Here is an 18,251-nt window from a genome sequence, read left to right as displayed (position 1 = left end):
AAACCTTACGCACACGAAAATATCGTAAAGTCAACATCCAAACCGGTAGGAAAACATAAAATTGCAATCATCAGCCACAGACAAAATTTAAAAAAAATATTGCCGTCATCCATTTCAATTTTCAATTCACTTCTTTGTCGTAGTTTCCTAGTGGTTGATAATAAATTAATATTTAATTTTTAGATTCAAAAATGGGCGATGGAAAACAATGGGAGAGAAAACCATTGCTGCAGGGAGGGCAGACAATCTATGATAGCGAAGGCACTACTAACACGCAGGACGAAGAGGAATACTCTCAAGGTAAAATCAACTTTCCAATAATTGCGGTGTTTTGACAGCTGATGAATCAGATGTCAGATTGCATTTTATTCTCCGCAATATTATTTTCGAAGGGCAAAGTCATCAGCGCAATGGTCTAATATACATCATAACATTAGTTTATTTCCCGACGAACATGATTTTTTAATTTGTAAAGCGTTATTATAAAGTATACATCATGTTTTGATGACATTATTCAACTCGGGTATTTACATAAATGCTTATAAATTGTTGACATTCATAACAATATTGTTTCTACAATTTCAATGTACTGTTTATGCTGAAAGATAAAGAAAACCAGATATGGATGTGAATCATCCGCATAACGAATAGTGATTGAGAATTATTAATAATTATTAGAAATGATTTATTTTAACGTAATCTTGCTTGGAATATCCTATTTAAATTTTATAAAATTAATGAAATGGCTACTGTAATAATTTTTATGTATTCCAATAACTCCACATATAAGTCTTGTGAGAAAATAGTTATAAAAAATATGTTACATATTCTTATGATTTTGTTTGCCAAATATTAAAAATTATGTTAGAGTAACCATATTTTGCAGACAAACATAAATTTAGCTGACAAGCATGTACTAACACATATTTATGTTATTGAATGTTTTGACAGTATTCCTTTATCCTTTTCCCGTGATCCACTGAATTGTATTGTGGCATTTGTGTGATAATGATTTTCTTGTAAATTATTAAAGTATGTTTTTATACAGATAGATTGAAAAATTGCGCATGCAACAATAAAACGAACAGGTGTATTGCATAAAGTAGAATTCACATGAGAAGCATTTGACATACCTGTGTAGTGAGAAGATTTTTATTGGTTCCCTCCTTCTTCTGGTTCTAATGTTAGTTTGGGTTATTTTAATAATTTATGCTTATTTCCTAACTTTCAAACTTAACATTGATTGAGAAAAAATGGAACGTCAATGCATCTTTTACCGTTTCTTACGACAAATAGTTATTTCATTAAACTTGTCGAATTCCACTGCACAAAAAATATATATAAATGGCGCTTGGTTTTGACTTAATTACTAAAAGAAATAACTATTTATTTGGTGGGAAATGTTATGATACCCATATATTATTTTTAATTAATAAATTGTGAAATAACGCAAAACAAATAAAATTTACTTGCTCATTATTGACCAAGATTATTTCTGCCCTTTAAAATAATCTATGCGTTGTTTAGTTACAATAAAAATACGTATCCTGTATTGACCTGCTTCAAAATAATTTTTTGAAGAATTGGTCAATTCCTATAGTGACGACTAGTACACGGCAAAGCTGTGGCAAAATGAAGAATTCCAGAGCCACACATTATTAAAGGCAAGGCTCGTAATACTGCGAAGTTGTAGAAGAAGAAAAATTGCTACAATATTATGGTAGGTACTGTCTTGTAACTGTCCTGCCAGGAACATGGAACGAAATTAAATGTAGCAACTCAGGGGTATCCAATAACTAATTAATAATTTTAAATAAACACATTAAATCGCAAATAATTCTTCGTTTGGATAATTTTAATAAATTTAATGAATAAAGAAGGTAGCTGTAATCTAGGCATTCTCTAGGAATACCTATACCTTAAGAATTTATTTTGGATTCTTTCAATGGTGTGTGAATGAACTTCATAATTTTGAGACCAAACTGTGGAATTATACTCGATATGACTCCTTACTTTTGACATATACAATGTTTTAATAGTGTAGATATTGTGAAAATCATTGTATAATCTTAAAATAAAGCCCAACATTTTCAAAGCTTTGTTGAATGTGATTTCTATATGCTGTATATAGTTTCATTTCAAACCATATACCCAAGTCATTGATTTCAGAGACAGAAACTAAAGATGTATCACTATTAGATTAATCATTATTTTGATTTAACTTAATTACTATAAAAGGAAACTGATTGCATTTGAGAATTTTTTAATTTTAGCATTTTCATTTTTAATTACGTAAACAAAAATTCGCTTACGTTGTACGGGATGACAGCCATTTCAAATAATTTCTGTCAATTGGTATTCCTGATTCTAGTGGCTAAATCATAGCCGACTTCATGCGAATAAGAAAAACAATGGTGCGTAATTATGAAACCCTTTTGTGCATAAAAAATATATCAGCTTTTCATTCTAGAGGTGGTGTGATATCAATTATATGTTTTTACTAAAAATAATATCAAGTATCAAAGAATTGTCCAAAATTAAATTATAACTGGGTAAATTAAACTCTTGGGCACTTAAATAGTTTGTGTATTATGCTTAGAAATAATAATTCTCAAAAAGTAATGGCTGGTGATGTTTCCGCCTCGGATTCAGGAGAGAGAAGAGAGCGCGAGAAACGGGTAGGCAGTCTAGCCACCCTTCCAGGCCGCTCTGGCCACCCTCAGGATACTTCGCAAGTTCCCTTTCAGTGAATTGGTGCGGCGTGCCCGGGGTTGGTTGTTCTCGACACTTGTTACAAAATAAAAATAATAATTTATAAGATATACCAGTACTTTCTGCAGTCTTATTATACTGACCAGATGGCCATCTAGCTTGTACAACCGTGACATATAAAAGTTGAGTTTTAATGATAAGGCTAATATCATTCTTACAAAAAAAATCTAATTTCATACACTCCTCTTTGCCCTTTTTGTGCTAAAAATACCTCATTTGGCTTGCGAGCTGCAGCTCCCAAGTGGTAATGTGGAATATGATATGGCCTTTTATCATATTATGATGTTTATATATACAATTTTATTTTCGTCCCTTTCTCTTTAATGGCAAATATATGGAAAAGAAAAGAGACTTGTTATTCAGATGTCTTCAAACGAAACAACAATTTAAAAACTACAAGGGGAAGGTGGTTATGGCAAATATCATAATATTTTTAAAAATATCCACTTTGAGTGAAATGTTTTATCAATATTCATGGACTATAATATGAATATTTGATATGTCAAAAACAGTTTTCTGTTTTCATTTAGTTATACTTGATGGCCTCTGTGATGGAAGATCGCGGGTTCAAATCAAGGCGTGCGCAATAAATTTTATTAGGTGATTTAATGTTATTTCATAATTTTTTCCTTTTAATATATAGGCAATTGCGTCTCTGTATGAGGGAAGCGTTGCATGTGTTAGGGTGAACCGTGGTTTTACGGGGTGGTTTGATATCACAAAAGGTGTTAAACAAGGCTGCGTAATGTCACCGTGGTTATTCAATCTATGCATGGATTAAATGAAAAGAAGATGCAAGAATTGAAAGAAAAGATTGGGCGCAAATTTGATTACTCTGAAAGTTTGTTGCCTGTTGTATGCTGATGATGCGGTGCTGATTGCTAATAATATGGATGATCTTCTCTCGTGTCTAGGATGAACGAAGTATGCATGAAGAATGAGTTAATGATGAATGTAAGTAAGTCTAAAGTAATGGTGTTTGAAAGAGAGAGTACGAAAACAGTGTGCAATATAGTTGTGAATGAGGAATACTTGGAGCAGGTGGATGAGTTTGTGTATTTAGGAAGTATGTTTACGAGAGATGGGAAGGCTGACAGAGATATTGATAGAAGGGTAAATGCAGGTAACTCTGATAATGGAGGACTGAATGCAGTTGGCGCTAACAAAAAATTCTCCAAAGAAGCGAAGTTAGCAGTCCACAATGGAGTGCTGTTACCTACCCCGATCTATGGAAGTGAGGTATGGAACTGACCAAGAAAGGATGAATGTAGATTGAATGCTGTTGAAATTTGATCCCTGAGGCGTATGTGTGGTAAAACCATTGGTTTGATCAAGTGAGGAATGTGGAGATCCTCAAAGAGTGCAAGGCTGATGTAAGCGTAATGAGTAAGATTAAGAAAGGGATGCTTGGATGGTTTGGGCATGTAGAGCGAATGAGCGAAGATAAGAGTGTAAGGAAGATATATTATGCAAATGCGAATGGTAAAGAAGTCGGGGACGCCCGAGGAAGACATGGCACGATCAAGTGAATCAGATACTTGAGTCAGGCCATGTCAAGAGTCAGAATAATAGAAGAGTATGTATGAGATGATGAATGAGGCAAGAATTGTGCCTACCCCTGCGGGGAAACGGCGTGATGGTTGGTTAGTTAGTTATTTAGCATATATTTATTTATTTTATATATATTTGCGGCACGTTCCAGAGTGGAAGATACTCTAAGTATCGCCCTTGGGTAAAACCACCATTCAGAATTTAAACCTTGCTTGGAGTGGCTTATGACGTGTTTGGCTCCTTCCCCTCCCCACTACCTTCAGCCTCAAACATACCCCAATTGGGGGTGCCATAGAGTCACTGGCTCCAGCCGATTGGAAGCAGTTGGGACTCTTGTGCGGTATTCACATTAAAAGTTTTAAAATTAATTTTTGTTTTACATTAACTCACCACAAAATAATTTTCCCTCAGAGCCTACGTCGTATCTGGGGATGCTGTGTGGAGGGTTTTTTGGAGTAGAGGAAGGAGTGAGCATGGGTCTTGAGAAGATCCATGCTATAGGAGGGAGGAAACACAGAAGCTGACTGAAGCTCTTGAACTTCAAACATTTTCCATTGAAATACCAGTGGAACACAAACAGCATTCCCACCTGATGCTTGTGTTCTAATGATTGCAATCCGTTTGTTAAAATTAGGGAAGTTATCAAACGGACCACCCGTTTCTGCACAGAGTCAAGAGTATTTTGGGGCTCCAGACCAGAGGTGGCTACCAAATTCAACTGTGGGGGGCACCTGCGATTTGTACATGGTCCGCGGTTGAATGATATCCCCAATATATGTACATTTTTTTATGTGAATACCGCACAAAAGTCTCAACTACTCCCAACTGTCTGGAGCCAGTAAGACTATGGCATCCCCTATTTGGGTATGTTGTGAGGCTAAAAGGGAGGTGATAGAGATGGGGAAGAGGGAAGGGCGAGTACCTGGCTATTCAGATCTGGTCACCAAAACGGCTAAAGCCACTCGGTATACTCCGCGATACTTGCAGACCAACAAAAGGTAAAAAGCAATGCCTCTAGCTATCTTTTGCCAATGAGATAATGCACTTTCTTTTTCAAAAATGTTATCATCAACCAATATGATTGGTTCCGACATCAATTTCAGATCCACCCAGAGTTCGGAATGAGTGAGAGTGAATCAGGATTCGTTGTATTTTGTAAATTTGGAATGATTCAAGCGTCTTCAGAATGAGATTCATTTGGATTCGTTCCGGCCGGAGTGACACATTTCTTCCATCTATGGGTCATGTGGGCACAGCAGCTGTGGAAGCACCACGTCCTTATGATGGAGGACCTCCATAAAGGCTAACAATAGTTGTATAATCGATAATTTTTTACTCAAAGAAGCAAACATACTTGATTACGAATAACCTGACAATATTTGAAAGTCTCCTACTACCATTATGCGTATATAAGCCGAAATTGTGGCCTTGCAATATTTAGTAAGTAGGTAAATTACAGTAACCGGACAATTCAGCACAGTGACAAATCAACACACTTTTGAAAAGTGACATAAAGTTATGAAAAAAACTAGCTTCATCAGGTTAAATAGGTTACGTTAGGTTAGGTTTATAGGTTAGTTTTTTCACCGCCTTTATTGACTTCATATCGCTTCAAAGGTGTGTTGTTTGGCCACTGTGTTCAGTTGTCATTGAACTGTAAATTACAGCTTTTTACCATTTTTTTTTTTTTTAAATAATGGCAAACATCCCGGGTTACGAATAACCTGACAATATTTGAAAATCTCCTACTACCACCACGGTTAGCGGGAAATGTTGCTTGTGTTGTGATGGAGGACTTAGCCAGTTGAGGAATTGAACACACCATGCTTGGGTGGGACCCAAACGCGATGCAAACTAAGCCACTGACTGGTAATTTTTTTGTTTCAGATTCTCATGTAAAATATGTATTTTTCAGCTCATTGTTAATGTATCAAAACTTACAGAATTTTTCCTATGATTATTTTTTGTGATACTGCACAAGAGTTAGGATTGCATAAAGCTGTGTGGAAAGTGGACCTAACCCATGGCATCCCCAGTTAACCACTAGAGCGATAGTTACCCAAATTTGGGTCTTCCTGAATCCGCCACGCCAGGAACGCCAGGAAATCCCTTTTTTTTAAAATATGCTATATAGAAAGACCTGATTTTTGTTTTATTTTAGATATAGATGTCTCTCTTTTTATGTCTTCAGGTAATGCGTCAAACATTTCAGGGATTTTATGCCTCTTTGTTCTATCTCCGTACACACTTTGTGATTTGTTAATTATAAACATATGTGCTTCTCTATGTCTAGTAGGGTAATCGTGGTTAATAGGTTTTTTAAATTCTGTATTCCAGAATTCATCCAGCGTTAATTGGTAATCTACCCTATTACGTACGGGGATTACGTTACACAATGAAAACATTTTTTTATAATTGGATTTTTTTTGCCTGCTATCAATTTTAGGAAACGGAGTTGTATTTGCTCTGTTTTATTTAAGTACGTTGTGTACGTTAATCCTTAGCTATTGAATCCGTATCCTATAATTGATTCGGCTAATGCATTATATACACAGTATAATATATTTTTGCTAACAATATTTATTAGGAAGTAAAATTTCCCTAATACAGATCTTAATTTATTAAATATGTTGTCAATGTGATTTGACCAGTTAAAATTGACATTAAAATGAATTGTTAATCTGACAGACTGTCCTCCTTTGCACAAAGTGATAAGGTTATCTATCCAATGATGATTTTTCTCAGCGGCCGAAGGTGCGCAGTATGTGAGCACGGTTTCATCCATCGGGCCCGACGAGCTGCCGCCACCGTACCAGGCCGTGGCTGGCACGGTCCCCATGGTGACGTGCCGCGTGTGCCAGGCCATGATTGACATTTCCGGCAAGCGGGAGCAGCACGTCGTCAAGTGCGACCTGTGCAACGAGGCAACGGTTAGTAACAACCTTTTTATTTCATATAAAGGTTCATTCCTAAATAGCTGCTACATTATGGAAACAAATAATTCGTTTTTAAACACTAACCGTCTTACTTATTAGATTTTTTAAGCACCGGTTCAGCATTGGTATGGTTAAGCCGGCCTTTAGCCATGTTTATGGCCGTTTTAACCACAACTATGCCGTGGTAATAAGTCAAGTTTTCACTATTCCGTCTTTAGGAGCTGTGTAATATTTACACCTACTGTGTAATTGGGATTTATCCAATTTTATTTTTCTACCCAACTAGGACAAGAGGAATAACAACATGTTAATTTATATGTAATTTTTATTTGTTAAAAAATGACAAATTTGTGGGTTACGAACCAGACAATATTTGTAAAACTCTTGTATGACCACAACAAGTGGAAAACTTTGCTTGTGCAACGATAGAGGGCTTTGGTAGTAGAAGAATTTAACCCACAAAGCCTGGGTCGGAAAGCAATGAATTTGTCAAATTAGCTTCTATTACTTGATGTGTTTACTAGTGTGGTAAATTTCAGGTCAAGAATCAATCATAGATAGTTTCAAATGTAGTGTAAATTTAATCAAATGTTTATTTCTTTCGTAGCAATGCTGTCTGAGATAGTTATCTCATTAAGAAATCAATAAATCATTACTTTCCATATTATCCAAACAATTTAATCTTTATTATTGTTTTTATTGTTTTATCAGCTATCATCAGTATGAATATGAAGACATGGCGCTATCAACTGAAGATTTATCAATTTATCAGAGTCGGAATAACAAAGTAGTATGTATGGGGCGATGCATGAATGTGAATGCAGCAAGGAATGTGTTCAAGACAGAGTTGCGTGGCGGTCCATTCTCTCTGCGTACCCCTGCGGAAATGGTGTGATGGTTAGTTAGAGATCAGTCAACTTTGAGACAATTTACACATTTATGAAATAACCAACATAAGGGGTAAACAGGTATAGGCAACTTCTAGTGATTCGTAGAAAGCTTTTGAATTAAATTTCTTTATTTTGATGTAAACTATTCTGTCTTTGCAAAAATAAAAAAAAGAAATCAATTTTATCATGATTTATTTTTGAGGTATTATGCCATTTGCACCTTCTTCTTTAGCCAACGTTTACAGTATCCATAGTCAGAGTAGATCACATCTGCCCTGATGATGAACACTGTAATGCTATCCAAAACGTTGGCTAAATAAAGAAGGAGACACGTATAAACCAATTAAAATTTTAATCATCCCATTCAACATGATAATACACACCGAACAGAAAATCAATAGAAGTTTCATATAGAAATTGCAATTGAAATTGTATAATATCAAAAAACAACACGTAAATTAAAACCGCCAAAAAAACAGCCAAAAATTGTTGGCTTAGACATTTTGAAATATTACAATGGCAGTACATATGTAGTTTGGTTTTGCAAAGAAAAAAGGAACTTGTCCTCTATTAAAATTTATAGGCAAATCGAAAATCCATGCTTAATATCTATATATTGTATCAAAAATACACTGCGGTCATTAACATTTCGAGGCAGGAGATAATAATCTTTTTTTCTTTGCAAAAGGAACACGTTCCTCTATTAAAATCATAGACAAAATGTGCAATATTGGTGATATCTATGCTTAACAACCGTACAAACTACATACGGATTTATGTGCTATTCAACATCTACGTTAAAAGGTTCTGGAAAAAGTCATATCTCAAATGTTCTGAAATCCAGCTGTTTCTTAAAAATTCTAGTAATCCGAAAATTCATTAAACCGAACAAGCTCGGTTTTGAATTGTTCGGATTATAGAGACTATACCGAGCCATAATCGGCAGAACAGCGTAAGCGACAATTTGTAAATTATACAGGAGAAGGTTTTTTTTAATTAACTTTCTTAATTGATTCCAAAAAGGATTTCGGTTAATCAAGATTAATAATCTTTGGTTACCGCCTGTATGAAATGAAAATACTTTTTATTTAAATGCCTCCAGTTGTCGAGATAGTGGCGGTAACGCTGTTTTGCCTGTAACCCTAACAGATTTTTTTCCCTCTGAAATGTCGCTTACGCTATTTGGAGTAGATTTTTAAAAATGTTTTATCATGCAATAGACCATAAGTAGCTACTAATAAAAAACATATATATTTTTAAAGTAATATTTTTTTAATTATCTTGCTTGTACTTTACAGGGAAAATTAAAATTAAATGTTATTTTCTAAAAACAATAAAAATAAAAATGTTATTTCCAAAACAATAAAAATAAAACAAAAATATTTTAACAAATAATAAACATAATAGATACAACGTATATATATTTTTCAAAACTTAGTTGGTTTGAGCCACATTTTTCAAAACTATTCACATGTCTTCCTGGTCGGATTCAGGTAAGGTATCGTCCACTGTGGATCCATGTGGCAGTTCCAAAAATTCATGCCTCATCCTCTCAGGAATAATACCTTTCTTGCAGAGACCTTTAAGATCCCTATACTTGATCTCCGTATTTTCGACTATTATACAAATTTACGCTTTCTCCATGGGGAGTGGTTAGCACCTTCTCGAGGTCAAAACTTGCGCACAAAATATCATTATCATTTTTGCTTTTAGCCTGATCATTAATGAAGATCTCTTTGCATTTTTCCTTTTCGCTGAGGTGACTTTTGTAAATATCCATTTCAGTTTGCTGAAGCTTCTCGTCACCGGACAAATTTTTCACTTTCTCACATAAAGTTCTCACACTTGTCCTTTTTAGGTAAATGAAAACCCAAGTTGAAATTAGTATTAAATATTTTTCTAAAAATATTCAGACTCACAATGTTACTATGCCCAGATTCATCTAATGAATTAACATTTTCAATGTATATTTTATACACAGTTTTCACATTACGCAAATCGGCAGGAAGATATCTTTTCGAAGATTTATTTCGACAGTAGTGAGATGGAACAGCGGACAATTGTGTAATAAACTTTATTACCATGTCCTTTTTTTCTTGGTCCGTTTTATTGGATGGTTCGTGCTTTCCTCTCATATCGGCTTTAGAAAAAATATTTTCTAAAATATTATTGCATGCATGCCTGATAGTCATTTGCCCGATGTCAAGAGTTTTCAAAATAAATTGCTGACAGACTTGAACTCTTTTCCTGTTCCAATTTATGAAATATTTATATGATGTGTTTCTTCTGCTATCATTTTTAGCCCTTTTTCTTTTGATTGGCTGTTTGTTTATACACAAAAGAAGCCAGTCCCTCTGCCGCTGGTTGCTGGCCATGCCCGAATAAAATGCATGTATGTTAAGGCGATCTTCTTCACTGAATTGAATGGCACAGTTGTTGCCACATTTTTTATTTAGAAACGGATTTGGTTTAACACTTTTGTGCTGTCCAGTACATTTTTCTCCTCTCCTTCGCACTCTCTTTGGGACTAATTTTGATTTCCTTAACCCAGCATATCCAACAGATAAATGTGGATCACTAACACTGCCAATAAGTAAGCTTTCATCGCTCATTTCTGCATCTGCATCATCTGAATCAGGCTTCCAAGACTCTTCAGATGGTTCGAAATCTAAACATAATTCAGTATCGGAGAATTGAACAATTGGACTTAAATGTACTGTTGCTGAAGTGTTCCCATCACAAACATCTATTTTCTGATTATGGGGCTCCTCGTCAATACATAAAATTGTTCTTAAATTATTATCGGGGGGGTTCCAGAATGTCCATCGAATCACTTTCGCTATCAGTGTAATCTACTAGACGGACACATAAATGAACCACTCACGACGGCCAGTAGTCAAAGGTTTCGGTAATGTAGGTGACATTCTTGAATCACTATCTATCTTTGGCAGAATAATCGGTGAACCTGAAGAGGTATTGGCTATAGACTGTAATGCTATTTCTACCATCTTACGCGTTCGTGTTTGTGGAGCCATCTGCACAAGAAAAGTATTTTGTATTAGTTTACTTCATAACACAATGAATTTACCCCTTAAACGCATAGTGCGTAGTAGGTAACAGTAATTATACTAATATTATATAACTAATTATGCTAATATTTAAATACGTATCGTTAAATTAAACAGATTTACCGTGTAAAATTACTGCTGACACGTTCGCACTGGTCATCCGATGGACGCTAACTGACAAAACTGGAACATTCTCTACCGTTCGGCGTAAGAACGTAACCGACCATATTGTCGCTTACGCTACCAAATGACGTCGGTTGCGCTGTTTTGCTCGCCTACAAGATTTGTAAGGAAGTTCATACGCTAAAAGGCACAGGTACCAAAAAAGCGTCAGGCGTATAAGATAGAACTGTTATATTTTTGTCGCATACGTATTAGGTAACATTGAACTGCTTTCGTTAAAAATCGTAATTTGACAAAAAACGTCGCTTACGCTGTTCTGCCGATTATGGCTCGATACTGTAATTATATTTCCATGGAAAAGTTTTTTTTTGTATTTTGAAATGAATAAATCAAAGAAGCCATTTATTAGATGTTTAATCAAAATAATTTTTTTTTTAAATTTATGCCGTTTATTCAGTAAGTAACAAACTGTCAATTTCAGGATTCAAAACATAACATCACATATGAATATACTCAAAGTTGATCCAAAATTGGTGTTGCCATGGTAATGAAAAATTTTTGGACATTATTGGAACTGTATTTATGAAGAGTTTGTATATGAAGGTGTTGTGTGTTTAGCCCATCCGCAATGCCCCGCCGGGAAAGAAGTATGTGCGCTGCCCCTGCTTCTGCCTGTTGATCTGCAAGAGCTCTTCACAGCGCATCGCGTGCCCCCGGCCCAACTGCAAGCGCATCATCAACCTTGCCCCCTCGCCAGTCACGCCTCCCGTGCCACCCACACCCGGGATGCGCCGTGTGCTCTGCGGGAACTGCCAGGAAACCTTCTTGGTAATTTTATTACGTTATCTAAATCACGTATATATCCAGATGCTCTCCGTTGATCTGCAAGATGGCGTGCTCATGCCCCAACTGCAAGCGCTTCATCAACCTGGCCCCTCACCCGTTGTGCCTCCAGTGCTACCCATGCCCGGGGTGCGCCGCACACTCTGGAAACTGCCAGGTTCTGTTTGTTATAAGGTGTTATTTGTTTGTTGTTAAAGTGAGTATACGTATCTGTTTCTAGTTCAACATGCTGTTCAACTCGCTGGCGCGCTGTCCTCACTGCCGCAAGGTTTCCTCAATTGGGCGAACCTTCGCCCGCAGCCGCGCCATCGGCTTCCTGATCCTGTCCATGGTGATGTTGGCCATGGCCATCGGCGTGACGGCCGGCACCTACGCCATGGCGCGCCAGTACGGCGGCATCTACGTGGCCTACATCGGCGCATTCCTGCTCGCCCTGCTCTTCCTGTGGCGGAGCATTCACTATTACTCCGTCACCGTCAGCGTGCCAATGTAGATCACTTGTCAGTCGCTTGTACAGCCAGACCCTTTCTTTCCCACCCTTCGTTTGCTGACTTGGGATGACAAGTGCTGTATCCGTTTTCGACACATGTGGCGACTATGTGACATTCGAGGACAACAAAAAATATATGAATTCAATTAAAATACACAAGATAATACCCTTATTAACTTATGACAAAGTCATCAAATGGCCATTCAGCACGATTTTGTTTTTTGACAGTTGAAAGGTTCCCATTAAATGCCGATTTAAAGTCCATTCAGTTTTTGAACAAATTGTGATCAGCAGAAGAGGACAACTATCATGTTGTTAAGCTTGTCAATTTCTTACAATTTGATGGAATGTTGAAATATTTCAAATGTAAAAAGAAAATTGGCGTTGCATGGCTATTTGATGATAATGTTACATTTAGATTTCTGCAAAACAACTGGGCCTTAGTATGTAACGAGTTTCTTGCGTATTGTCTATTGTGCATATTATTTTTGCAAATGGATGTCATTTAATAGTTGTTGAACAAGTGTGGGTAAGTTTGTGTCTTGATCCAAAGCACTTTTCTAATCTGTATTATCATTCCAGAGAAGAGTCGCTTCACGATTCAAAATAATAACATTCTTGAATCGGGCCTTTGCATTCCATAGAAGACTCGCCGGTCTGCAGGCGGTTTACAATGGAATGGGATCTCTTGGCAACTTTAGAATCTTTGGAGATTTTTCCCCAAATCCCCAATGATTTGCAGTGCCTCAACGGTGCAATGTTTTGGGCATAACTTTATTGTATAAAATGATATTAAAAAGAAAAAAAAATGGACTACCTTTTGTATGGTAAATTTATACATTATGTAATCTCTTAGATAGGACATTTATTGGAGAAACAACGTGTTGACTGGAGGATCCATCATCACAGCTGTAGGTCAGTAGCAGGCAGTAGCAATAGGTCAGATGGGAGCGCTCTCTACAGATTATTCAAGGGTAGCTGTTTCTATTCACACATAATGAATGTGAATAAAGCCAAATAAGTACTGTAACTAACACACACACTTACTTTTTGTATAATAATCTTTTTGTTAATACAGAAATGGCAGAGACATACATTTGGTGAATCAATAGACAAAAAAGGAAGCAACGCATAAAATTATTTTGACAAATAATTTATTATGTGTGTACTAATATTTCCAATTCAGTAAGTTGAAAAGTACTTTAATTTCTAAAGTGTAATGCAGTTCATCCTCTGTGATTTCACCACTGCACAAATAATAAAGTTCTTATTAACATCCTGACCATTCTAGAAGCATCTCCATCCGTTGTTTTTCATATAAATTATCATAATTTTAATTATATTTCATTATTTTGTATTTAATAATAATATCACAAGTTACTTTAGTTTGATTTACTAATTATTTAAAACAATCAATCTGGTCAAATCTTTTGAATTATTACAATATGTTAAATTTGCATTTCATTTTATCATGTATGTAATTATGTACATATTACGTAATTATTATTGAAAAAATAGTTTGTCACTAAAACAAGTGGGACCGTAGTTTATGCAAATACCAAGAATATATTAACATCGGAAAAACAAAGATACACAGCCTTTCTATTTGTGGTGCTTAAATTGCGAGATTAAAGTCAGGTGATACATCTTAGTCAATTTCCGCGGCTAAGAGATGAGGGAAGGGGGAGGGGGTGGGGGGGGGGGCTGTCGCTGCCTTGTCTATATATTTTTTAAAATTGTTTAATTATTTAATTGGCTTTTGCAATGTGTGATAATTTTAAGCCAATCGGTATTGCTAAATAATGTGCATCAAGAAAAAGGATTTAAAAAGAAATGCAAGTTCTATTGTAATAATGATTCAAAGGGTCAGGATGAGTGTAGTAATAGTGATTATGTAATAACCTTTTGTTTTGTATTTGTTATCGGAAAACTTATTATTATAATCAAATGTTGTAATGAAATCACCTTTATTCCCTAATGGATCTGATTATATCTTGTCTTCATTTATTTGGCAGTTACTGTGCTTTACGAATTTGGGTGATTGGGTGGATTACCTTCGTGAACTATGCCTTTGTTAGTCTAGTTGTGTGAATGCCTTAGTGTTTAGCTTTGCATACAGTGTATAATCTTGATTGTTTGAAAAATGCCGTTGTTCCCAAACATACTTAGCAAATGTTGAGCCAAAATTTTGCATAACCTTACTTAAATGCACAATTACGCTCTTCTTATCGCAACTCTATTAAACTAAAGCTGATCCAGGTCAGTATTAAAGTTTGCTAACCAAAGGACTAGATTGATAAATTGTCAGCAGAGTGAAAAGGTAGCATTTTTCTGACGTTTGCGTAATTCTGTATTTGAATTTATTTAAATAATAATATAATATTGATTATGGGATTTAGTAGATATGTTGTTAATAGTCGGTTGGCCAGTTGGCATATACAATGATATTATGCGTTGGTATTCATAGACAAATACAGTGTCAGAATACTTTAAAATAAAGTCCGTTTTCAAATGTCAAAATGCATTATTTACAAGCAGATTGAATTCCTAGATCAAGACTAACTAACTAATCAAAATAACGATTTAATAACATATAAATATTTGTTTCAAAGTAATATAATACACAATGTGTGTTTTGTATACATATTTCAATTTGTAAAACAGTTTTTTTTTTTAAAAAGAAAGTAGCAGTACATATGTGATATACGATGGGTTTTTGTCAATTTTCCATAAAAAGCTTTAATCGGATTTCTTAAAACGGTGTGCAAGGAAATGGCTAATAAGAGAGGAGTCACTTAAGGCTAGACAAAGTTGGTAACAGACCGACAATACATTACTTATCTTTTTACTGAACTGAGCCGATGCTATCCATCGACGAGCGATATATGTATTGGGAACAATCGGTATTGGTTTGCCGAAGCTGATGTCAGATGCGCTTGTTTGTAATGGGTTTTATTTCTTTCAATTCATTTATTTATTTAAATCATACTTGTCCAATTCTGCACAAAAGGTGTAGCTAGGTGCATTCATAATATGGTGTCAAAATAAATAAACATATCTAAATAATAATATTGCATATTGAAATGTATTTTCTTAGATAGTTATCCTTTCCAGATAATTCTTATATAAAGTGTATTCTGGTTACACCGCAGATTTGGAGCGGTATTGTAAAATAATTCAATTGGATATTATATTGCTATATATATCACTGTCACAATACTTATGCAGATATGAATGAATATTTTTGTGGTCTTGTTTAAACATGGCTTTTTGACAGAAAAGTATACAATTATACAGAAATTTTTACTATGTAGTTTGATTGTAAACTGGGTGCAGAACGTGTTTGGTGATATTTAACCTCGTTTTATGAAAAAAAATTGTATAGCGATTGCAGTGGGTTTGTCACTTCGTTTTCTGGAATGGAAGTCTTTTTTTATTGCATTGTTGCATTGCAAAATAACCCGCTTTCTTCTAAAATAGATCGAAAGGTTTAAAATACATACCAAGATACTTCCAGTTATGTATTGCTAATAAGGTTAAATGTGACAATTTTTCGAATGTAATGGTTGCCTTTTTCATTTCCAATCCAGAAGTGTCCGAGTCTTAAAAAACACACGCAATGCAATACTGTTACTTTATTCTGAAATACATATAAACATACATGTTTGTTGAGAGCGTGGTTTGATGCTATTTTATTTTAACAGAAGCAAAACTATTATACACAAAGTAATAAAACTATAAAACTTGAAACATACATCTCTGGATAATTTATCATTAAAGTAAAAATGTAATTTTAACAGTATGTCACCATTTGTTTCAATCGTTAAAGATTTTGCTCAATTCAAACCATCAATACGTCTCTCATAACTAATATTTGGAAGTATTTTGGAGGACTTCAAGCAGTAAACGTGAAGTAGCCCTTACCACAGTGATAGGATAATGAGAGGAGAACAATGCTTCAAGGGAGAATGACATTATAGTTTGTTTGCATTTTGTGTAGAATAATTTATTATAACATTGTTATTAGTGATATTAGTTTATAAAGCTTGACTAGTGACTAGTGGTGTGGGGGTCCATTGAGAGTCCTGCTGCAATCCGCATGTCAACAATAATTACTTAAATATATGTATGCAATAAAGAATGAGCACTTTTTAACTGAAAGAATTATTATTTGAAAGTTATATATTTAATACCTACTATATTGTACAAAGGCTAGTTGTGTAAAATATACTTATTTAAATAATCCATAATAGATTTTTATTTCATTTCACTAATTCCGTACTATATGAGAGAGAGGTCCTATATGAAGAGCCTTATCCTTCAGGCTTTGTGGTCGAGGGGTAAGGCTTTCGACTAGCAAGCCAAAGGTGGCGGGTCCAAATCCCGGCATGCGCAACTAAATTTTATTTGATTAATTTTCTTCATTTAAAATGTTATATAAAGGGTGTCCGGGGGGTAAAAGTGCTAACTTCCAGAAGTAATTCTACATTTTGGTAGAAGTAGAAAAGCTGAAAAGATTTTCGAAATTTCAATGTTTTTTTTACCATACAAAAATATTTTTCCATGGAAGAATGTTTTTTTAAAATTTATTTTTCGGAATAACTTTATTGAGTAAAACCTCAAATTGTAATATTTAAATATTGAAGACAATATTAGTGATTTCTAAACGAAAATCTGAAACAGAAAAATCAGAAAAGGATACGGTCACATCTAAGACTCGAACCCAGGACCCTTGTCTTTCCGGGACACTGCTCTACCAACTGAGCTATCTGATTTTTCTGTTTCAGATTTTAGTTTAGAAATCACTAATATTGTCTTCAATATTTAAATATTACAATTTGAGGTTTTACTCAATAAAGTTATTCCGAAAAATAAATATTCTTTCTAGACTTGCATAAAAGTCAATAGATGTCGCACATTAAAAATAAAAAAATAAGATTTATTTATTTATTTATTTATAAAAGGTTTATCTAAAAAGACGCTGTCTAGATTGCATTTAGTTCGGGTTGAATCTTGCGATCATACATAAAGATAGTTGCCAATAAAAATGTGCAGTGAAAAATGAAGACAATGTTGGTAGTTCTTATTCGAAGTATGATACAGTTAAAAGTGACCGAGGGGGATAGGGTCCCATTAGCTCAGTTGGTAGAGCAGTGTCCCGGAAAGACAAGGGTCCTGGGTTCGAGTCCTAGATGTGACCGTATCCTTTTCTGATTTTTCTATTTCAGATTTTCGTTTAGAAATCACTAATATTGTCTTCAATATTTGTTTATTTTTTACTTCAAAACTACATTAAAATGTTGGAATTTAGAAAAAAAGTTATTTATCTTTTCGACTTTTACTTTCATGTAGAATCACCCCCAGAAGTTAGCGCACTTTACCTCCGGACACCCTGTATTTTACTAGAGGACCTTCGCTATTGCTAATGTCTTTCTCGGGCGTCTCTGACTTCTGCACTACTGTATACACAACGTTACTGTTAAAAAACTACATTACATCAACTCCGTATCTCATTTCGGTGCAAAGATATTGCGTTAAGTATTCCTCGGGCATCCCTGACTTTTTCTACCATTGAAAA

At 35.0% G+C, this 18,251-nt stretch overlaps 1 protein-coding gene across 1 annotated transcript; it reads left to right on the top strand.

The window, feature by feature from the left end:
• The first annotated feature begins 39 nt into the window (after positions 1 to 39).
• On the top strand, positions 40 to 16,923 carry LOC149422492 (type 1 phosphatidylinositol 4,5-bisphosphate 4-phosphatase). The gene is made up of 4 exons (XM_089633328.1): positions 40 to 300; positions 7,069 to 7,253; positions 11,959 to 12,168; positions 12,404 to 16,923. The coding sequence occupies exons 1-4, from the start codon at positions 192 to 194 to the stop codon at positions 12,674 to 12,676; spliced, it is 777 nt and encodes a 258-aa protein (XP_089489454.1). The 5' UTR covers positions 40 to 191; the 3' UTR covers positions 12,677 to 16,923.
• The last annotated feature ends 1,328 nt before the right edge of the window (positions 16,924 to 18,251 follow it).

Source organism: Hesperophylax consimilis, chromosome 7, assembly GCF_061612785.1.
Source record: "Hesperophylax consimilis isolate HC1 chromosome 7, BYU_Hcon_1.0, whole genome shotgun sequence".
NCBI classification, from domain to species: Eukaryota; Metazoa; Arthropoda; class Insecta; order Trichoptera; family Limnephilidae; genus Hesperophylax; species Hesperophylax consimilis.
The sequence above is the reverse complement of the archived record's forward strand: the minus strand, read 5'-3'. Positions and strand labels throughout refer to the sequence as shown.

Coding starts and splice junctions, on each gene's coding strand:
- LOC149422492 (XM_089633328.1), top strand. CDS start 192: ATGGGCGATGGAAAACAATGGGAGAGAAAACCATTGCTGCAGGGAGGG. Junction 7,254..11,958: donor ACCTGTGCAACGAGGCAACG/GTTAGTAACAAC, acceptor TTGTGTGTTTAG/CCCATCCGCAATGCCCCGCC. Junction 12,169..12,403: donor ACTGCCAGGAAACCTTCTTG/GTAATTTTATTA, acceptor ATCTGTTTCTAG/TTCAACATGCTGTTCAACTC.